Genomic DNA, 24448 nt, shown 5'->3' with positions numbered 1-24448 from the left:
ATTTTCCCACTTCTTTTTAGGAGTAGTGAGAGTGTTTAAAAAAAGATATTTTCAGGACTTTCTGTTAGTTAGGGCTTGACTGGTTTCCCAACCAAACTATCTCTACCTAGTTATTCATAGGATTTTTCAATTATTCTATCCGGTTCATATGGTTGCTCAGTTATGTCAATTTCCCTCATTTTTTGGCGGATCACCACTGATGCTGCTTCACCTTTAATATTAGCTAATATTATAGCTGAGACCTGTTTGAAATCTTTCAGTAATTTCATACCCAGATTTAAAGCAAGCTCTGCCCCGTATTCATTTTGAATCTGTTTCAGGACATCTGGTATTGCCGCCATAGATGAACACCATGTGCTTTTGTGTAAATTGCAGCAAAGACTGTACCCCAAGTGTCGCAGTCCTCTGGGTGTGGTGCGATCACCATTGGTAAACAGATTGTTAAAATTCTGTGTTTCTCATGAGGTGTACTGTCAGGAAATACTGCCTCGATTTTAGTAATTTTTTGGACTATCCAGAATGGAATTGGTTTCCTTTTTGCGGGTAATTTACCAATGACTGATTGAATAGTCTGTGGTGTAATTTTATTTGTGTTCCCCTGGTGAGGGGTTTGTTGTGGAATCCTTATAGGAGGTTGGACTGTTAGAGTCTGCATGACATATTGAACCAATTGTCTATGTATTTTAATTAGTTGTTTTAGTTGAACTAATAGTTCCGCACCTGATATTTCTTCAATGTAAGGATGTGGTGTATAGCTGGCTAGCACCAGCCATGTTGCTTCTGGTCTACCTAGTGGACCGAGGCTGGTAATGTAATTTTGATGTTGTAGGGCGCCTTTAAACCAGAGCTTATGCTCTTGGTAAGTTAGTGGGATTTCAACGTCCTCGAAAGGAACATATTCCGTTGCATTATCCTCTACTTTGTAGAAGTAAAACACATGCAATACTGCATTTGCTTCAGGGAAGACTATCCATGAATAGAATACCTCTGTCTGCCGATATTCATGTGCCTCTATGACAAAAATTACCCTACCACCTCTTGATGATAGACCATTTGTTACAAGCTTTATAGTGATGATTTTCCTTAAGTTTTCCGGGTTGATTATAGCATTCGGTCGTTTTCTTGGAAACCTGTAACATCTAAGCCCGGTCGGGCTACAGCCCCACCATTCTCGCTTTCAGTCATTTGGTTGGCTGAAAGTTTGCAGAGCAAGTTTCAAGTAAACAAAGAGAAGGTGCACAATATTTTGGAACACTGTATCCTTCAACTTTGAACAAACCAAAAACTAAAACATGGGATTTTCGTCCTACTCAGTAATGGCGGATATTTTATCCTTTTGCCCACTCCAGACGTCTATTGGAGTAGTTTACGGGAAAAAGGGGTCTCTGTGAAAAGCACGAATGTGTTACTCTAGTATCTAGCATTAAATTAGTGCCTTACCAAACGGGCGCCATGTAGTGTAGTGTAGTTCCTATATTCCCAATAGGCTCTGCGCAAGTTAAGTGAACTGCTGCAATCGTAATACTGGTTGCAAAGTATAATGCGTACAGTAAGAAGAGTATTATAAAATAATACTGTAAAAGCATTGTATGGTTCCTAGACCACAGATAAATATATACATAAATAACAAAGGCTAAAAGTACTCAACTGGTGCTTCTAAAATACACCTACCCCAATGTACCTAACCTAAGTCTAGTACGAGGGAAGAAGTAAGTGAGGTGTAGAATAGGTTTAGTTTTTCTTTGCCAAGAATCTAACCAAGATTTCTCTTAAGGTCTAATCAGCTCCGTACCTTGGTTTTAGAATGAAGGAGGTTTGGTTTCTCTGTCTCTGACTCGATTTCCCAACACCCCGCAAGGGGAGCTTGGAAACACTGTAGCTGGTTTCTCAGCGAGAGAAAGGCAGATCTCTATCAGTGCATCAGCTGGAGGGTCGGCTTCCTTCGGCACTTGCTGTAGCAAGCTGCGTGGGGCAAGTAGATAGTCGAGCCGCTCCGAACCACCGTGTGTTTGCTATGGCAAGTGTAGGCATATTTATACCTTGAAGGTGCCTAGTTTGACGTAAAGTCGGACATAATAACGTCATCAAAGAACCCCAAGGGAATGGTAGTTCTTTGAAAACTCCATTATTTTTAGGTCAAATCAATATTCAAGTAAGGGGATGTCCCTGACTGCTGAAGCCGAGTTTTCCAAGAAACCGTTGTGGCTTTTTGGAACAAGTGGAAGTAGCCATGCCTGTATTTGGAGTGGATGGGTTATGTCTAAATATGGGTATGATTTCTATGTCAATATAAGGGCAATGCGAATTACACCTATATAAGGGCATGAATCGGCAAATTACGCTTGGATTCTAAAATGCTACACAACAGTAGTGCACCACTCACTGTTCTAGTTCCTTATGTGATGTGCCACATGACCCTTAGGGGCAGTTCAGACACAAAATATGTTGACCCACTATACAGTATCAGCCTTTCAGGAACATTGCATCCATTTAGGGCTCCAACACTATTTTACTTTAGCCGGAGCTACCTTAGTAAATAAAGAATATCAGAATAGGACTGCATGCTCTTTGTCAGGCTGGTAATCTGGAGTGTCATCAATTTCACTGTACATATTGTCAGTTTGAATGGATTGGTAATTCCTTATCTCAATCTGTTTCAGCCTCCCCTGCTAAGGAGGCTGTTTTTCAGCCTATTACTAATGGCAGGTCTGACCTTCCCCAGCCCAAAAATCTTAGGTGCATTAGCCTAAACTGCCGCTCCCTCCCGAAGAATCAGGGACATTTATTTAATTTTCTCTTTGAAGCTGATCCTTGCGTGCTCTTTCTAACAGAAACATGACTCCACAATGCCTCCTCAGCCAAAATAATCTCTGCTCTTCCCACAAATTTTGCCCTTCTGGGGATAAATAGACGACAGAGAACAGGAGGAGGCATTGCTGTTATTTACAAAAATGTAATTTCAAGGATCAACAAATTGTGAAGCTTTACTCTTTTTCCCTTTTTTCTCTCCAAAATGTACCCTCTCAGAGGCTCCTTTTTACCGTCCCCCTGGACCTTCTAGCAATTGGTGTTTCATTATTGCCTGACTATCAGGCTCCGCATGTTTTACAGGCAGCCAATTTTACTTTGCTTGGTCTTGAAGTTCCAGAGAGTGTGTGTATCACCAGAGGGCCTGGCAGTTGGCGGGGACTTTAGGTCATTATCTTCACCTACTGGCCTGAGTCTAATGTTATTTATTTAAAAAACAGGAAAAACACAAATCTTAGCTGTCTTTGGATATGGGGAAAGAATGTGCCCTGCTTCATCCTACTGTTGCTTCGATAGCCCCTTGTTGATTTATTCTTGTCCTTAGCCTCAAACAGCTTGATTGGATTTTACTGGGGCAGTTTAGGATTGATAAAATGATATGGTGGGTGATTAAATGTACTGACTTTTTTATTCCCACCCCAAAAAATTACCTCTACAGCACAAACACATCTGCGGAGTAATGGAGCACTGTTCAAAGCAGCAAAGGAACACTGAAACTAGGTTGGGACAGGGAAGCCTGCGTTTACAGAGTTTATGCAATAGAAAGAGGAAAGGGGAGGTTTCTGCTGCTGCATCAGTGGCCAGAGGATTAGGTAGGGTTGTTTCAATGTGATGTGTTCATCCTTACAGTGACTGTGAATTGTGAAAACAGAGTAGAGTTAATTGCTTAAAACATAGGTTCATCATACTTGTTGCAGTGTTCGGACATTTGTGTTGAACATGTAAATAAGCAAAAGATTACAGGTCCATCTGACTTTTAATGACAGGGCTAACAATTTGTATCAGTTTATATATAATTACAGTTCATAATTCTCGGCACACTACTAGTTGGAGTGTAATGCTGAAAAAAACCTACTCCATTGGTATTTAATAGTTTACATTGAGTTGGCTTAATGTTAACTATAATTGTACTTACTTGAGCCTTCCAGTCGGTCCACACTCTTCCAGCTGGGCAATGAAGGTGGTCTGATCTCCTTTTGACTTCTCATATGCCCTTTCTGTTGCCGCCGCATCCTCTCTGGTAATGTAGCCTTTATATCCAGGTCTTTGCTTGGAGTGTCATCACTAGTTAGTGACAGTGCAGACTGGGACCTCTGTGTGAATAAAGCACAAGGGGTTTAGTATTTGGACCTCTTGAGATTAAGATGAAAGATATGTGTTGCAAATAGCCCTTTAGCAGGGTCAAGGGCATACATTTTGCCTTCCTCCTTCTACTTTTTGCTGAATTCATTCTTGTTGACTTTAGGACGTTCTGCACTTTATCACTGCTGACCAGTGCTAAAATGCTTGTGCTTTCCCTCTAAAACATGGTATAATTGGTTTACACCTGCTTGGCATATTTAATTTACCTGTAAGACCTTTGTAGGGTGGTATACCATATACCCAGGGCCTGTAAATTAAATGCTACCAGTGGGCCCGCATCCCTCATTGTGCCACCCACTTAAATATCACCTTAAAACATGTCCCAGAGCTGCTTTTACAGCCTGAATGCAATATCACACTGCCATATCAACTTGGCATTTAAACCCCCTTGCCATGCTTTAAACTTCCCTTCTATTACATATGTCACCCATAAGGTAGGCCCTGGGTAGCCCATTAAGCAGGGTGCTGTGTAAGTAAAAGGCGATGACATGTACTTTTACATTTTCCATGTACTGGTAGTGAAAAACTCCCAAATTCGTTTTTTACTACTGAGAAGCCTACCCCTCACTTTGGATAACATTGGGGATTCTTTATTACATTTAATAAGCTGTAATTACTACTTGAGAGCAAGTACGTCTGCCATGTTTAGTACCAATGGACTTGTAACAATAATGTAAAGATAATTATGCCTGCAGCCTGTCTCTGATTTATGTCTGTGGAGGGTGACAGCTAGGCTTTGTGCATTCACCTTAGACAGCCACACACAATAGGAGCTTAGATGTGACTTGATGGGTCATCCTGGGAGGGTGAAAGTGAGGAACTATGTGCAGCCTCATACTTACACCTCAATTGACTTTGTCAGATCCCTACACAAAGGGCTGCATATTCTCCTGCAGCAAGTCTGGAGCCAGGGCTGGAACAGAGGACCATTGTGCACTTCACAAACCCTTCTTTAAAGTCACCCCACTTCAAAGGCACCATCGGGTATAAGAACTGGACAGCAGACCCCACCCCTGCAGTACACTTCAGCATCTGAGGATACTCTGCTATGAAGAAGGGCTGGTGTGCTACTGAAGGACTGCCACTCTGCTAGACTGCTGCTCTGTCTGGAAGGACTGCTTTCTTGCTGTGCTGAACTGCTGCCTTCTGCCCTTCTAGTCTGGATGAGAAGCACTGGACCGGCATCACTTGAACCCCCAGAACCCAGAGTGCCTCCAAGGGCTAGTTGTCTAGCCTCCTGATCTGAAGTCTAACAGACTTCCAACTAACCTGCTTCTGCACCTGCACTATGCCATCTACCCTGCCAAGTAGTGCCACCCTAATCCTGGACCCTTGGAAGTGGGTTTAAGGTGCTTGCTTAACAGAAACAACACATAATGACCACTGCAGAGACAGAACCGGCACATAGCCGTAATTTTGTGGCCAGCACTGACCCATCTTCGACACTGCGTGGCTTGGAACAGCGCATCGCCACTATTGCGAGGACCAGAACCAACTCATCACTGATTATGTGTGGCTCAGAGACCCCGCTCTGCCTACTAAACCACCATTGTGTGATACTCTTCAAGTAAAGTCCTCGCATCCCCGTCGACGACGGCATCAACGTCCAAGCTGAAACTCTGCGTCAGAGCCAATGTATTGCCGCTGTTGCAAGGCCAGGACCAGTGCATTGCCATTAAATGCGTGGATCGACATCAGTTCACTGCCCCCTTTGCACTCCTCAGCCTTTCCATTGACAGGATCTTTGATGTTGATGCAGCCGGCCTAAGGAACTTATCTTGGGAGGGCCCAACCTGGTCTTTGTAGCTGGCCTGCGCTGCATCCCAGTCGGCCTGAACTTTTGACTTTGAACTGGTGCAGTGCAACCATATATCTTTTGTTGGTGTTTCATGCTTTTGGCGCTATTTCCACTTATTTCTTCTAAAATCAATATCTCCGGTTCTACCTATTTGATTTTTGTAATTTTGGTGTAAAATAATTTAATAAAATATTGTCTATGTTTATAAACTGGCGTGGGATCTCTTTGTGTGGTGTTTTCACTGTTTTAAGTATTGCATAAAATCTTTACACATTGCCTAGAAGCTAAGCCTGACTTGTCAGTGCCAAGCTATAAGGGGGTGGGACACAGGTTAATTTGGGGATTTCTGATCTTACCCTGACTAGGATTGTGGTTGCTGGATGACTTAGGCTAGTTCCCTAGTCAACAACCACACAATTTCTAACAATATGTATATTTGTATGCCATGACAGCGAGACCTCATTCAGTTCACTGTATTATCTCAAGACGTAGCCAGCGTCACCCCTGCCAGGACAGCATAGTTACTTATTGAAAAGTACATATAATTACATGTCTTAGATAAAGCAATGTAGTGCTGGTTCATTCAACTGACACATATTTGCACTTGCTTGTTTTCCTCTAGATAGTTATTTTAAGGGTGTGACCATGAGTTCAGTGATTAAGAAATCCTTTATGAGGTTTGCAACATGGCAAGTGTTAACATGTTTCCAAAGTCTTTGTCTGAAAGTCCAAGGGTGCCTGACTTATGCCCAAAGCGGGCCTACTTACTGTAAAATTGAATTAATATGCAAGTTTATGATGCAGTAGAAAATGAAAGTGTAATTGGAGTGGGAGGTGTTGTGGAAATTTGGGTGAGAGGAGAATGGCAATAAAGAGTGCCAAAAAATACTTTTAAATTGCAAAGCTTTCGAAGAATGATAATGTTGGGATCACTGCAGGGTTTCTAGGGCATGGATTGGCAATGCGATACAAGATTTTGCAATGAGTGTTTGATGGTGTAAAAGAGCAATGATAGTTTTTAGTGTCTTGCTTTCTGGCTGTGAGCCTGATGTGTTTCTTTTTGCTAAATAGGGCTTTTTGGAAGGTGGCATAAGTCAGTTTCAATGCTGTGAAAGTTTGCTTAAACAAGGGTAGGCAAGAGACAATTTTAAATAGGTAGCATTGATACTTTATTTTGACGAAACCTGTGTACCACCAGTTGACATTGCGTATTCAAGTAAACATGGCCCACGTTGAAAGAGAAATTGCTCTCCAAAATGCAAGGTTTAGAAATACATGCAAGTAAAATCCTATACTTGATTGAAACAAACAGGGATGGGGGGGATTTTTCCCTTGTAAGTAGGATTTGCTCACACAGAAATTATGCCAGTTTTATGAATTTCCGTGTGAACCAATGACCATTAAGGGACAGGCCTGTGGGTTATCTAAGCCAGGTCCATATGTACACACAGGTGTGAATCCAAAAACACAGAAGTTGTGGGTACTCAGAAAACGTTTGCTAGTGGTGTCCCATCCTAAACACATTCATAACACTACTATTCCTGCTACTACCCATACATATATGGCTACACACACATGTGATTATCACTGGCAACCTTTTCAGTAGCATATGTCCAGGTTTACTTCTTGACTTCCTCCTGAGTTCTATAAAAGTCAAAACTTTTCTACTTTTTAAACAGAGGATTTTGTGATTTAATTGCAGTCACTTCAATCTGTAAACCTTTTATTCGGTTATAACTGAAATATATGATGTAAAGAACAACTGTAGAAAGCTTCTAGTTTTCTTTGATCTCTGAGGGCTATCTGGCTATATTAGAAATGCTTCTTTATGGATCAGAGAGTTTTTGTGTCTGGTGGGGTTAGCAAACGAGTGAAGGTGTGAATAATTTGAAGTAGTAATGTTTGGATGAAGTAACGAGTGTATGGGTAGACAAATCAGTAAATAAATGTATGAATAAATTAATTAACGGATGAATGAGAACATAGATAGATGAATGTATGGGTAACTGAGTTTATCAATAAATGAGTGTGCACATTATTGGTTATATATATATATATATATATATATATATATATATATATATATATATATATATATATATATATTCTCCAAAGGTCCGAAATCAACACAGCTCGCGCTGAAGACGAAAATTGAGTAAAGCCACAAACTCCGTGCTCTCGTTTCAGTGCTCTTTATTCGTGAAGAATAACAGCCCACCAGTCGCCATGACGCGTTTCACCTCAGCCGAGGCTTGATCACATGGGTAACTGAGTTTATCAATAAATGAGTGTGCACATTACTGGTTAAATGAGTGTACAAATGAAAAGGAACTAATAATATATATATATATATATATATATATATATATATATATATATATATATATCTCAAAACAATACAATACCCTTGCAGGCATAGTGTGACGCATAAATTATGCAAAAAAGGAGAGAACTCTGGGTAGTTCCCAAGTGCTATCAGTGCTATCCTCGCCGAGCTGTAAAATGACAAAAGCCATTTACCACTCCAGGCACAGTATACCAGCTTTGGATTGGTAAAATACCATCCAAGCTAACCTGAAATTAATAAAAGCAACCCATGACACGTGTTTCGCTGTCATTACAGCTCTTCAGAGAGGTTCAGCTTTGTCCAGACACAAGGGAGCACCCAGTATCAGTCAAAACAATACCCTTGCAGGCATAGAGTGACGCATAAATTATGCAAAAAAGAAGGAGAGAACTCTGGGTGGCTCCCAAGTTTAGGTGGAAGGCAGCTCTTTAGGTGAGCAAATTTAGAGTGTCGCTGGTGTTGAGGGTGCTCTATACAGGAGCTGATATATATATATATATATACACACACACACATATATATATATATATATATATATATATATATATAGGGTCATGTGATCAAGCCTCGTTTGGAGGTGAAACGCGTTATGGCTGGTGGAATTTTTGAATAAATCACCGAAAAATTAGCACTAAATCTGGGCTCACTCTCGTTATTCTGTATCTACTTGTGGAAAAGGATGGCGTTATATATATATATATATATATATATATATATATATATATATATATATATACCAAATGAAAGCTGCACCACCATTGAGGCACCACACATGTGCATGTTTCAACCTTCTTTATTCGGCCAGTTGCAGGGAAGTCACGTAAACCACTACACGGCCACGGTCACCAAACATGTTTCGGGTTACGTTACCCTTGTTCACTGGCATCACCGGAGAGTCCCAGCAGCAGAGTCTTGCGCCGTTTTGCGGCGATTTAATTATAGTCCCGCCCAGTGGGCGTGCCTGGCAAAGGCATTCTGGTCTTTGTAGTTTGCTGTGTTTTAACATCCATACTGGAATGCCGCTGTGTTCCCCAATGTATTAAGTTCCGAAAGAGCTATAGCTCCCTTGATCTCAGGAACCTCTGTCCTTCAACTGACAGCATTTGCCAGCACAGTATTAGTATTAGGAACGGAGACACAAAGTGTGCACACTGCCCTTATATGTTTAACCGTCATTTGGGGTCTCGACATAAGGGTAAAATATTAAATCTGGCCCTGATAAACTGCCGGTCCCAGGGGAAGCATAAGATGGAAATACACGAATACCTGATGGATTATCAGGTGGACGCCCTTTTCCTCACGGAAACATGGCTAAACTCCACGTCAGCACCAGATGTACTGGCGGCTCTCCCTCCGGGATATGACATCAAAAGAGTCGATAGGAAGAAGGGCAAGGTGGGGGGGATTGCGATAATTCACAATCAAGAACTGGTATGCACCTTAGAAGAGAGGGATATTGGAAAGAGCGAGGCGGGCTTCTTTTCCCTAGCAGTGCCCCTTGGGTACTGTTTTAAGGGATTTCTAATATACCGCCCACCGGGACCCGGAGCGAGCTTCCTTACGCAACTGATGGACACTCTCACGCCTTCTGCCCTTACTCATGAAAGACTCCTCCTCCTAGGGGATTTAAACTACCATTTTGATGACCCCCTGAATACTGAAGCGCAGAAAGTCAGACAGGAGTTAGCAGGCATACAGATGTTGCTAAAATCAGAAATGCCTACTCACTGCCAGGGTCATCTTTTGGACCCTATCTACGCCAATTGGACACTTTGACTGTAGCACCCCCAACTCCTATCATTTGGTCGGACCACTTTCTAGTCGCATTTCGGGTAACGGTCCCGGATAGTGGACTTCAGAATGGGACAACCATCCCCAATAAAAGCAGGAAATGGGCTAAGTTTTGCTCAGAGGAATTTAACAAACTAATATAATACGAAGGTCCACTTGAGGAAGAGGAAATTGAGTCCGCCTGCGTAACATTAAGCCTACGAATACAAAAGGCACTAGATCACACAGCCCCATAGACTTGGAATGCGCCAGTCAGAAAATCTAAATCTGCCCCCTGGTTCGACATTGAATTACGAGGACAAAAGGCCACATGTAAAAACATAGAGAGGAAATGGAGGTTATATTTGGAGACAGATATCGCTGAATATAAGAAAGGCTTAAAAGAATATCATGCCCTAATCCGAAGAAAGAAAAAAGCATATTATTGCACTAGAATTATGAATGCGAACAACTCCAGGAAGGAAATGTTCCTAATATATAGGGAACTGTAGGACCTTACCCCACTGGCAGCCCCTATAGCTGGATCAGTGAGAGCTTGCAACCAAATAGCAGAGTTTTTTGCCAGTAAAGTGGATACAATCTATATGGCATTTCCCGAGGCAGCTAGAGTGGGGGATGGGAGAGGGGAAACTCCCCCAATTGCAAAGAATAGCAACTGCCTCTCGGAATTCCTAGTGCCTACACGGGAAGTAACATGCCAAATAGCAGGCAGCATTAATCCGGATCACCGAATTACCCAGCCCCCCCAAAAAAACTCCATGGCAGCCTAACCACTCTGGAGCCATATATTAGTCACCTACTCGCTCTCTCATTTGCATCAGGACAAGTACCTGCTGCTTGGAAGAAAGCAATAGTTCTCCCTTTGAGGAAAAAGCCGAACATTAGCCCTGCTAACCTGGATAACTTGCGACCTATCTCCCTTCTCCCCTATTTTGCCAAAACAGCAGAGAAAGCCGTTAATAAACAGCTCTCGGCATTGGCGGAGATCAACGGACTGTTCCACCCCTCTCAGTCGGGATTCCGGGCGCTACACTCCACGGAGTCGGCACTGCTGGCCTCTACGGAAGCCCTACGGAGATATGCGGATGAAGGACAGACAGCGGCACTTATCCTATTAGACCTCAGTGCCGCTTTTGACACTGTAGCACATCACACACTGCTACAGTGTCTTAATAGGGGAGGAGTGAGAGGCAAGGCTTGGGAGTGGCTGAAATAATTCCTTACTGGCCGCAGTTTCCAGGTTGCTCAAGGACAGTTCAGGTCTAATGAAATAAAACTTAAGCAGGGAGTCCCACAAGGCTCCAGTCTCAGCCTCACTCTATTTAATCTGTATGTGGCTCCGGTTGGAGCAATCACAGATAAATTTGGGGTTGAGACAATAGCGTACTCGGACAACACACAATTGATTGTGTCGCTGACGCAACCAGAAGACCAATGTGCGGCTAATTTCAAGAGCTGCATGCAGGAACTCGCCAAGTGGATGGCGGAAAACTGCCTCCGTCTTCACGGAAACAAGACGGAGGTACTGATCATAGGTAAATCCCAGACAGTGTGGACCTCAGCGTGGTGGCCGGACGAGCTGGGTGAATTGCCCACTCCTAGCAATCTAGTGAAAAATCTAGGGGTCTGGTTGGACAAAAATTTAACTTTTGACCACCAGACCAAACTAGTGGCAGGCACCTGTTTTCACACACTTCGAGTCCTTAGGAAAACACTGGACCTTATGCCCACGCCGGTACGCCAGACCCTAGTCCATGCATTGATAACATCCAGGCTGGACTATGGAAACGTTCTGTATCTAGGAGCCAGCGAAAAATGCGTTTCTAGATTGCAACGCATACAAAACGCGGCGGCCCGCTTGATTCTTCAACTACCTAGAAGGGCATCATCGCAAAAAGCCCTGAGGTCACTCCACTGGCTCCCTATTAGGGAACGGGTGAAGTTTAAAGCCCTCTGTATAGGACACAGGATCCTTCAGGGGAAAGGCCCCAGGTACCTGAATAATTATTTAAAGCGGTACGAACCAACGCGCCAACTAAGATCCACAGGCGTGGGGCTGGTACAGGTCCCAAAGGTAAAAAGAGCTGGAATGGGGGGAAAATCCTTCACAGTCTTGACTGCTGGGCTATGGAACAAGCTGCCAGAAAAGCTGCGCTTGGAAAAGGCGGAACTTACATTCCGCAAAGAATTGAAAACATGCCTATTTCCCCAATCTCCAGTTCATTAAATAGGCCCTCCCTCCACAAGCAGCTATAGGCGCAATAGGAAACAACAGCAGTGAGTTAGCGCGGGGACACAACTATAGGTGTAACCAAGCGCTTTATAAAATTTTTATCATAATAATAATAATAATAATAATAATAATAATGTCTATTATTAAAACTGTAGTAGTTTGCTGGGTATGGTAAAGCTGGGTCCCTGCTATTAAAACTCGTCGAAACTGGTCACGCTGTTCCATCATGCGCTGTCACCTTCAAGCGCACCGGAGCCGCTTGTCTGCAGCGGGGTGCCTCGTGACCTGGGCAAGGCCGCTACATAATCCAAATGAAAGCTGCACCCCCATTGAGGCACCACACACGTGCGTGTTTCAACCTTCTTTATTCGGCCAGTTGCAGGGAAGTCACGTAAACCACTACACAACCACGGTCACCAAACATGTTTTGGGTTAAGTTACCGTTGTTCACTGGCATCACCGGAAAGTCCCAGCAGCAGAGTCTTGCGCCGTTTTGCGGCAATTTAATTATAGTCCCGCCCAGTGGGCGTGCCTGGCAAAGGCATTCTGGTCTTTATAGTTTGCTGCGTATATATATATATATATATATATATATATATATATATATATATATATATATATATATATATATATATATATACATACATATATATACATATATATATATATATATATATACACACATATATATATATATATATATATATAAATGTCATTTGAGTTGTCATCAGTGATGTCATGAGTGATGTCATTGACCATGTCATGAGTGATGTAATATGTGACATCATCAGCAGTGCATTGTGGGCGCGTGAGTTATCGTTAGCTGAACTAATTATAACGGAGGAATTTCAATGGTTTTGTATGAGAGAAATGTCCAGCTAACTATAACATGGGTGAAATCTATGATTTTTTTCTGTGAATTTCTAAGGTTTTTTATATGCTAATTCCTAACTATAACGTGGCTGAAACCTATGTTTTTTCAGTGAATATATATATATATATATATATATATATATATATATATATTTTAGTTTTTTTGTTTTAATTTTTATTTAACAGCCGTCAGCAATGTACAAGCGATCCTTCAACAGTTACAGTAGAAGGACATTATCATCATGTGCAGTTTAAGGAAGTACGATTATCAAATAAAGGACTATGTCAGGGACATTTTTCAGTGGAAAAAAAAAAAATATATATATATATATATATATATATATATATATATATACACATATATATATATATACACATATATATTTAAGAAACAAGGCTGACACAGCTAGGGTAGTGATGCAGCAAGCTAGCGGCGAGAAAGTGTGGTTTTGGATGTTGAGGTGCGGCCACTAGCATCTTCGAGTACCCACCTTACAAGTGTCCTCACGGATTTGGTGGCAATGAACTGTGGTGTCTAAAAACATTTTGGGAACGCCGGAACCCCGCATACCTGGATTATGTGCCTTACCACAATGTGATGGACCGCAACTTCGAGGGAAGTTGCCGCTTACTTAGGCGGTACCAGCAGGCTGTAATCAAGGATAAAGCGGTGAGGTGAAGGATCAGGGGAGAAGCTTACTACTCATGCTAAGATCAAATGCATGCTTGGGGAAAAGAGCAGACACAGGGGCCAGTACTTACGTTAAAGTACCTGCTCGGTAAGGACTCACACAGCGAAGTTCGAGCCAATCCCTGTGCAATTGTGCTCGCGAAGCCTCAGCCAATCGCAGAGGGGCTTCGTTGTTTTAAAAGATGGGCGGGAGAACCAGTTGAAATTCACGGCATCTGAGGAAGTTTGGCATAAACGAAACGCATCATGCCGATGGTCTGAATAAAAGCAGCTCCTACCTGAAAACCTGTGTGTGCTAAACTTTTTGCCTAGCGGCAAGGAAGTGTGGTTTTGGATGTTAAGGTGCGGCCACTAGCACCTTCGAGTACCCACTTCGCAAGTGTCCTGGCGGATTTGGTGGCAATGAACTGTGGTGTCTAAAAACATTTTGGAAATGACGGAACCCCGCATACCTGGATCATGTGCCTTACCACAATGTGATGGACCGTGACTTTGTGGGAAGTTGCTGCTTACTTAGGCGGTACCGGCAGGCTGTAATCGAGGATAAAGCGGTGAGGTGAAGGATCAGGGGAGAAGCTTACTGCTCATGCTAAGATCAAATGCATGCTTGAAAAAAGAGCAGACACAGCCCACTGGGGCCAGTACTTACGTTAAAGTGCCTGCTCTGTACGGACTTACACAGCGAAGTTCGAGCCAATCTCTGTGCAATCGTGCTCGCGAAGCCTCAGCCAATCTCAGAGGGGCTTCGTTGCTTTAAAAGATGGGTGGGAGAACCAGTTGAAATTCACGGCATCTGAGGAAGTTTGGCATAAACGAAAAACGTCACGTCGATGGTCTGAATAAAAGCAGCTCCTACCTGAAAACCTGTGTGTGCTCAACTTTTTGCCTAGCGGTAAGGAAGTGTGGTTTTGGATATATATATATCCTAACAACTAAGCAATGCTGTTATGTGAGCAAGGCCACCTCGTTGGTCGAAACGCGTCATTCCTTTGATTAATTGCACTTTATGGATCAATAAAAAGGTTACTGCAGCCGGCAGTGGCTTGAATCAATCCAAGAGTCTGTCTCTCTGTTTGGTGGTTCTACGCACCTGAGTGGTAGTTGGATACATATATATATATATTTAAAAACAGGACTGCAAGCAACAGTGGCGAATTACTAACCAGGGGGGCATTTTGAAAAAGGAAAGCAAACCCCTGAAACGCGTTAATGCCCATGGTTTAACAATAAAGGATTGAAGTCACCACGAACCTCGAGTGCCGCCTCAAGTCTTCTTCTTCTTCTGTGGCAGACTTCCTTGGGAATATATATATATATATATATATATATATATATATATATATATATATATCCAATCTCCCTTCCTCCAAAGAAACGGGGCTGACACAGCTAGGGTCGTGATGCAGCAAAGGTTTAATTTCCACCACAAAGCACACAGATACAGCGTGTTACCATCAGTCCCGCACCTGGCAAACACGTTTCGGTGAATGCCTTCTTCCGTGCCAGTGCTGTGCTCAACTATCAATAAACTGGGAATTTGTGGGGTTTGTTTAAATATTTCACAGAGGGTTCTCATTGGAGCAGCGATATCAGCACAGAAAGAGGACATGGAATATATACATATAAAAACTACCCCTTCTGTTACCTCCAGTTAGTCCCCCACAGCGGGATTGCTGAGTGGTGGTCACAAACCACGCCCCCTTTCTCCACCACTCTGCCGCCACCCCTCCAGGAACACTACTGATTGGGGGATGAAGACTTCTTTACTCCTGAGGGACCATGAGGGCCAAGAAGCCCTTCTGGTACCTCCTGTATGTCCTACACAGTGGGAGAGCTTGTGGGAGCCCCCCCCCCCTTTCTCAACACTCTGCAAACGCAAATAGTACTTAACAATAGAAACTCACTGAAAAAACAAAGAATACAGGGAAATCATAGTTAGGCTCAGATTTCACTCGTACAAAACCAGTGAAATTCATCAGTTTTGGTTACCTGAGCTAACTATAACTTAAGCCCCGCAATGCACTGCTTATGATCTCACATATTACATCACTCATGATATGGTCAGTGACATCACTGATGACATTTCAAATGACATAACTGATAACATCATTCACTGAGCAAACACAAGGAGATGATGGAAGGAGCGCTGAAAATTTTCAGACATTCACCCCCAGTCACAGATCTGGGTTAAATCCATCAGCGTTCTTTAGCTCACTTTGCCACCCCAGTTCAGACCCAGATATATGCAAATCCGTCTTGACCATGTGCCTCATGGGAACAGTTCAGCCCGAACTGCCAAGCCTGGTCTACCCTGGACGGAAAATAAGCATCCTGGGACCGGTTTCAGGGTAACACCGCTTATCAGCCAGGCTAGCTTGAATTCAGTGGTAAAGTGGGAAAGAGAGCCACATCTGGGCATACCCTGCCAACTTGGGAATGCTTGGTTTCCAATACAAAATCTATGCTTGACAGAATGCACACACCCTTACACTATGGTGCAAAGGTGTGTGCATTGGCTTATGGAAGCCTAAAGTATAGCAGTGCAGGAATAATGCAAGGCGCCACCCCCCTTCGGGGAGTGGCGTCTTTAGTGGCAGGCAAAGGGCCGATCCGACAGAAGTTTCACTTCCGGGTCAGCCGACCCGGAAGTGGAAATAGTTGAGGGCCAATAGAACCAGGGCTTCTTGGCGCCCCGGAAGTGATAATTGGGCGTGAGGCTTAAAAGCCTGCGGCCATCTTAGGGCTCCCTCTCTTGTCCACTGGCCGCCCCAGGAATCGGACGTCGCGTTAGGAGGACATTGCGGGACCATCGCGCCGAAGCGGAAAAGCGAGGGTCTATCCGATTTGGGTCAGGTTAGTGGGCCGTGCAGTGTGTTCGTGGCACACATGTGTATCCTAAGAGCGTGCGAGTGAGTTTATTGGTGAGAGCGGACGGAGGCTCTGGGGCGCGTTGAGTGTCGAGCGCGCGCGCGTGAATGCAGCTGAGAGAGTGTGCGGCTGACGCGGCGGGTAGGTTCCCCGTAGCGCGCCTTAGTCTCCGGCGCAGTGATTCATTACGGTAAGCGTTCTTGGCGCTGATGGAGGAATGATGGAGCGTTGCGAGCCGGGGCCCGGCGCAACGAGTTATTCTTTAAATATCATAGCTGCGGACAGGAATCTTCTGCAAGGGGTTATCGTTTCTTAGCGACCAATGGTGGGATTCCGCAGTTTATTATTATTCAATGTTGTTATGTCGTCACTTGCCTTTGCCATTTGGTCGGGTATAGGTGTATGTATTTGGGAACGGGTTTAAGACTAGTTCTGAAATTACCGGGTTTCCTAACATCAAATCTAGTCTGTGGTACTCGAGGAAATGGTTTCTGGGTGGTCGTTTAGTTGTGCTTGTTGCCGTTATGATCACTGGAGCTATTTAGCACACAGCTGGCCCGAGCCTTCCATTTGTTTGACAATCATTTTATATAAATAACGTAACAGAATGGGAACATGGTAGAATGGGCATTTCTTATAAGGTTGTTGTATTTTGGCAGCATGCCCTGCTGGCAGAATGGACAGTAATGTATTGCCAGAAGTATTTACCACTTACAGCTTTTACATCACCATCGTTATTCAGTCAGGTCTTTTGGTCAACATACCCAGGCCTACGCCTGAGAGGATAGGGTCCGGGTAAAAGAGAGCCTGGTTGCGGATGCTTGTGATGTTATTTAAAGGAATTAATGCTTGTTCTCTTTAAGTGCAGGATGCCGCCTAAGAGGTCACGGAAGGGTAAAGAGCCCTCAGCCAAAGATGAGGAGTACCTCGGTTTTACGGAGTTGCTGGAGTTTACGAGAGAAAAGGGCATGGATTGGGTGTTAAAGAACATGCGAGAGGGGGCTAGAGCAGACGCGAACCCTCAAGAAGAAAGAGGGAGAGGCAAGAGAGCGAGGCGTACGCCGGAGAGGTTTAAAGAGACAACAAAAGGCAAGCGCCCCAGGGCGACGCAGCCCCAACCAGCATCATCAGGTGAGGAGGAGGTGCTAGAGACATTTGATTCGAACTCACCCGCAGATAAGGACAAGGAGGGCATGGAAGGACAGAATGTCACTGCTAAGCCTACTCAAATAGGGGGGATCCCCGTCACTCATGTGGGGGCTCCATATTCACAGGGTGCGTTACCGCCAGTAGTGGCGCATCCAGGTAGCGGAGTGTCGCAAGTGTGGGTGCAACCCGGGGGGTCGCACAGTTACCAGGGATGCAATTATACGGTTCCCATGGGCAAGCAATTGGTAATGGCCCCATAAGCTCGATGATCTCCACCATGACATACCCAACCGGTGCGGGGCCCGTAATGTTGAATGCCTACTCAAATTTAGGGTGTCCATCACAGACATCAATAGCTAACACTGCTGCTGATTTGTCTGTGCCCCTTAGTAGTCAGACACAAGGGGGGGCAGGGGGGCAACCGACAGGTCATCCACTATTGGCATTCAGCCCTTTAATGTTTGGCTCATCCTCTATGACCCTATCGCCGTCTACGGGGATCACTTGGCACGTGCCTTCAGAGACAAAGGAAAAAATACTCAGAGGCGAATATATGGACGTATTTGACCTCATTAATGCAGGGGTGGCAGCAGGGAAATCCAAAGGAGGGAAAGAGGGCGAATATAGTCAAAGGAAGTCATGGACAGAGTGGTCCATGAAAAACTGGATCACAGGATTTGCCATTTATGCTGCAGTTATACTGGAAAAATATCCCGGGTTAGGTCCTCAAATGATGAGTTATATATCCCTGATACATGGTGCCGCAGCTGAGTTTCCAGGACTAGGATGGTTAAAATATGATAAAATGTTCAGGCAAATGAAAGCGGTTCACCCAGGTATATCATGGGATCAACGGGAGATCAATTTATGGCACACAGTTTTTTATTCCTCACCCTCAACGTCGAAGACTAGTTCCCCTGCTCAGAGTCAGTCCTTTCGGAGTGACAAGGGAGTCGGTGATAAAAAACAGGCCTGCTGGCAGTTTAACAGAAATGAGTGTACTAGGGGGACTTCGTGCAGGTTCAAACACTGCTGTTCGTACTGCGGTGGCACATCCCATCCAGAAATTAGATGCTTCAAAAAAATGGAAATCCTAAAGAGCAGCCCACCCATACCACTCCAAAAGGAAAGCTACCAAAAACATCCGATAAGGCTCCCAACTCCCATTAAACGCCATGTTCTGACGCACCTCCTTAGTAAATATGACAAACTCGAGGAGGCACAATTCCTGCTTCACGGCTTTACATTTGGTTTCCGAATCCCGTCGTCAGCATCCCCTACTAAAGTCCCGCCTCGCAATCAAAGCTCAGTTCTTCAGAACGTGGAGGCGGCGCAAAACAAGATCATGAAGGAAGTCTCCCTTGGGCGGGTCGCAGGGCCTTTCAAGAATCCTCCGAACCCTGATCTGGTCTGCTCACCTTTAGGTTTAGTCCCGAAAAAAGAGGTGGGCAAATTCCGCCTGATACATAATCTATCAAGCCCTGCAGGGTTATCTGTCAATGATAAGTTGGACCCCGAACTGTGCACAGTGCGCTATACATCGTTCGACACAGCCATTGAAAAATTGCAAGCACTGGGTGAGGGCGCCTTAATGGCCAAAGCGGATATCGAGTCAGCATTTAGGTTAGTTCCTGTTCACCCAGAGGATACCAGGCTGTTAGGGTTCACTTTCGACGGCAACTACTTCGTAGACTTGTGTATGCCCATGGGATGTTCTATTGCCTGTGCAGTTTTCGAGACCTTTGCAAGATTCCTAGAATGGGCGGTAGAACAATTCCTGGCCTCAGACAAATCTCATGCAGTGGTACACTACCTGGATGATTTTTTATTTATGGGCCCTAAGTGTTCCCAGTCCTGCAGGAAGGCCCTGCTGGGCTTCCAACAAGTGGCTGGAGCTTTGGGGGTGCCACTGGCGGCTGAAAAAACAGAAGGCCCAACTACATGTCTGACATTTTTGGGCATTGAAATTGACACCAGAGCAGGTGTGTGCAGGTTGCCAAAGACAAAGGTAGACGCATTCGAGGCGGCGATTGATAGCTGCATGGGAGCAAAGAAAGTAACGTTACACCAGTTACAAGTCCTCTTGGGCCAACTGAACTTTGCCTTGCGGGTCATACCAATGGGCAGGGCTTTCTCCAGGAGTATAGCAAGGGCAATGTCTGGGCTGCGTGCGAAGCACCACAGAGTTAGGTTATCAGCTGATGTGAGGGAAGACTTATTGATTTGGAAGTGTTTCTTGCAGGAATTCAATGGCACGGTGTTGTGGCGTTCGGCCAGCACGTCAAATGCAGATCTGGAACTGTTCACCGATGCTGCAGGAAGTATTGGTTTTGGAGCAATTTTGGGCCCTAAGTGGTGCATGCAGCACTGGCCCGATGACTGGGTTGAACGAGGTCTGACACGTAACATTTCTTTCCTAGAGTTGTTCCCCATAGTGGTGGCGTTGCATGTGTGGGGGGATATGCTCTCAAACAGGCACATCGTATTTTGGTCAGACAGCATGTCAGTAGTAACGGTGATCAATAACCAGAGAGCAACCTGCACATGGGTGCTTCGTCTCTTAAAAGAATTAATTCTGAAATGTCTGAGACACGATGTCCATTTCACTGCTAGGCATGTTCCCGGTGTTGAGAACAAGGCGGCTGATGCATTGTCTCGTTTTAAGTTGACAGAATTCCGGGCACTTCGGCCGCAAGCAGAGACGACAATGTCAGCTTTCCCAGCGGAGTTATGGAAGCTTGGTGCCCCACTGCCTCCGAGTTGATAGCAGCATCCGTGGCCCCCAAGACTAAGAGTATGTATCAAAAGTCTTGGGAATGTTATGTGTCATACTTAAAGGGAGCGGGCATAGTAGATGTTTTTATGCCACAGAGCGTGTTAGGATTCATAGTACAACAGAAAGAGAAAGGGAAGTCAGTGGCATGTATGAAGAGGCAACTATCAGCGCTAGCTTTCTATGCAGGGTTGCAGGGAGTCACTGACCCAACGAAGGACCAGAGAGTAAGAAGAGCGGTGAAGGGTTGGGAGCGCTTGGTGCCTGGGGCGAAAGACTCTAGAAGGCCTATAGATGTAGGGAAGTTGGTAAAAATCCTGGACACCTTGCCGCTCGTTTGTTTTTCACCATATGAGACACGATTATTTAGGGTGGCCTATGTGTTAGCCTTTTGCGGAGCTCTTCGAATCTCAGAATTACTCCCGGCATCAAAAACAGATAGTGAAGGAGGCTTAAGGTGTTCAGACATAATAGAGTCAGTAGATGTCCTGAGACTCAGAGTTCGAAGGTCAAAAACGGACCCGTTAGGTAGAGGGACTTGGATACAATTGGGTAGAGTAGAGGGGGAGTCTTTCTGCCCAGTTATCCTGATGAGAGAGTTCATGCAAGCCAGGCCCCAAGGGCACGATGATAGAGTACTGATTCACATGAATGGTCTGCCCCTCACTAGGTTCCAGTTTACAAGGGTGGTTAAGATGACCCTAGCGAGGATCGGGGTTGACCCGTCCGATTTTACGTCCCATTCTTTTCGTATCGGGGCAGCAACAACAGCCGCGGGCCTGGGGCTGCCCGAGCAGGCGATTAAGAGGTTGGGCCGTTGGAAATCTGCTTGTTACGAACGTTATGTACGACCGCAATTAGTTTAACAGCCGTATCATTACTTTTCCGCTCCCTCTGCTTAAGACCGTTCTCACCGTGTCTCTTAATGTTTGCTGTAGGTACCTCCCCTAAGAGAATCCAAATATGTTGGTGCGGCCACTCCTTCATTCGCAGGGCGGGAGTGATTTTCAAGGAGACGCTCGGAAAAAGAGTGCACACGGTGCAAGGATGTGATCATCATTGGGTGGGGATAGGCGGGCAGCTCCTAGCCGACGTCCCGAAGGATTTAAAGGCGGCCTTGGCCAGGGGCATGCCTTATCCAGATGTATTCGTGTTGCACTGTGGAGGCAATGATATGATTCCGGCAGGAAGGAGAGGAGTGAAAGAGTCCTTGTTTTCTACCCTAGCAGCGGTCAAAAATATTCTGCCTGAGGCTTTACTAATTTGGTCTGAAGTCATCCCGAGGCTGGTATGGTCGCGGGGCGCACCCATGAAAGCAGTGAATAGATCGGTAAAGAGGTTAAATCAGGCGGTGGCAGAGATCTTGCAGAAATCCAGCATTAGAACTGTTCGGCACAAGTTGATACAAACGTCCAGGCCGGACTTATATGCGGAGGATGGAGTGCACCTTTCAGAGGCGGGCACCGAGATATTTATAGAAACAATCTTAGGAGCCATCTCCGAAGCTCTCGAGCGCCGGGCGGGAGGTCGAGTCCGCCAGTAAGCGCCTCGCCCTGTGGCGGGGTTCCGGACAAGAATAACACGGGAACTTCTTGTCCAGTGACAGTTTTTACCTCTGATCAGGTTTTTTCGAAATCAACATGGACTCCGGGCTGGCGGGAGAGTTGAGGCTGACCTGCTGGTGGCCTTGGCTTCTCCAGCCCTACCCTGGAAGCCGCTGGTTGCCCAAGTGGGGGCATATTATTCACCTGCGGCTCTGTTGACCGGAAGGGGGTTAACGTAAAGAGAGCAGGCTATCTGGGTTGTGGCCTGCTGGCGCAGCCCTGAAGTTAAACCAAATGCTCATTGGAGAATGAGCGGTAAAAGAGTATATATGTAAATAAGTGTGGGTTTTTAATGCTGTGATGTGAAAAGTAATTTGGACTTTAAATAAAGAAATGAGGTCAATGAAGTAATTGACCTGTGAAATTATTAATAAACATACGCACTGCAGAAAATCAAGCAAGACTCCCGAGTTTAATTGTTGGAAGGGGACCTCTTGTTGATACATGCTTTGGGGAGGGGGGAGAGTGCACTTTGTATGCCATCTATGCAAGGCGCCACCCCCTTCGGGGAGTGGCGTCTTTAGTGGCAGGCAAAGGGCCGATCCGACAGAAGTTTCACTTCCGGGTCAGCCGACCCGGAAGTGGAAATAGTTGAGGGCCAATAGAACCAGGGCTTCTTGGCGCCCCGGAAGTGATAATTGGGCGCGAGGCTTAAAAGCCTGCGGCCATCTTAGGGCTCCCTCTCTTGTCCACTGGCCGCCCCAGGAATCGGACGTCGCGTTAGGAGGACACCCACCCACCCAACCCTAAAATTAGGTCGTTTGGTAGGGCAATAGCGGGGTTCCGGACAAGAATAACACAGGAACTTCTTGTCCAGTGACAGTTTTTACCTCTGATCAGGTTTTTTCGAAATCAACATGGACTCCGGGCTGGCGGGAGAGTTGAGGCTGACCTGCTGGTGGCCTTGGCTTCTCCAGCCCTACCCTGGAAGCCGCTGGTTGCCCAAGTGGGGGCATATTATTCACCTGCGGCTCTGTTGACCGGAAGGGGGTTAACGTAAAGAGAGCAGGCTATCTGGGTTGTGGCCTGCTGGCGCAGCCCTGAAGTTAAACCAAATGCTCATTGGAGAATGAGCGGTAAAAGAGTATATATGTAAATAAGTGTGAGTTTTTAATGCTGTGATGTGAAAATTAATTTGGACTTTAAATAAAGAAATGAGGTCAATGAAGTAATTGACCTGTGAAATTATTAATAAACATACGCACTGCAGAAAATCAAGCAAGACTCCCGAGTTTAATTGTTGGAAGGGGACCTCTTGTTGATACATGCCTTGGGGAGGGGGGAGAGTGCACTTTGTATGCCATCTAAAGAAAACAGCACCTTATGCCACTAGATGCCCCTGAATGTTTGCTCAGTATTTCAGTTTCAGAGGCATCAGTAATCTTACAATTTTGACTGAAGGGAAAAATGCACAAACTTACGGTTATCTTTATCATTAGCATTTTTTCTAGGTTTTATCGTTTCACTTTTATTAATACCAAATTGGGTCGAGGGTCATATGATGTCACATCCTGCTATGTCATCAGGGTCAAAGGGCATGTGATATCACTCCTGCAACCCCAGGCATTTTGGTGAATCGACGCCCAGGGTTCGGAGTCAATACTAACATATCAGAATATAATGGCAGGGCTAGATGCAGACATCTCAGGAGTCAAAAGATAATCAACACTGGCAGCAGGTGTGCTTGTGAAAGCAAAAGGGAAAAAATGTCTCCCCATACTGCTGCTGGCTAACATGGCATGAAGCGCTGTTGTTTGTGAAACGCCATAGCTTAATCTTTTTTTAAAACATGAAATCAACTGACATTTTTTATACAAGAACTCCATTGCAGTTCGTGGACTCCTGAAAGTGCGTGCACTACAATGGAACGGTTTTATAGAGGAATAACACCGCGATTATCCACCCAAATACTGTACTCTGGGTAATCAACCTGTGGGCGGAGGCTTCTGAAAGCTGTTTTTTTGTTGATTCACATAAGGTCAACAAACAGCATGCACAATCATGCCAGACCTAAAAAGCAGAAAAGATCAAGAGGAGAAGCAGGCATGGTCGAGATGTAAAAAAGTTGTAAGCAGGGATGATAGGTTCCAAAATGAAGATTTGCCTGGCTCAATAATTACAAATATATGCTCTGCGCTATTTTATACCTCC

At 44.9% G+C, this 24448-nt stretch overlaps 1 protein-coding gene across 1 annotated transcript in view; it reads right to left on the bottom strand.

Moving 5' to 3' along the window:
• MYRIP (myosin VIIA and Rab interacting protein) overlaps positions 1–24448 on the bottom strand; it is a 1654117-nt gene that overhangs the window by 364417 nt on the left and 1265252 nt on the right. Inside the window, exon 9 of the mRNA XM_086941723.1 lies at positions 3944–4121. Within this exon, the coding sequence (XP_086797849.1) occupies positions 3944–4121 (178 nt within the window). The remainder of the gene's footprint in view (positions 1–3943; positions 4122–24448) is intronic.

Source organism: Lissotriton vulgaris, chromosome 10 (assembly GCF_964263255.1).
Source record: "Lissotriton vulgaris chromosome 10, aLisVul1.2, whole genome shotgun sequence".
In the NCBI taxonomy this organism is placed as follows: Eukaryota; Metazoa; Chordata; class Amphibia; order Caudata; family Salamandridae; genus Lissotriton; species Lissotriton vulgaris.
The sequence above is the reverse complement of the archived record's forward strand: the minus strand, read 5'-3'. Positions and strand labels throughout refer to the sequence as shown.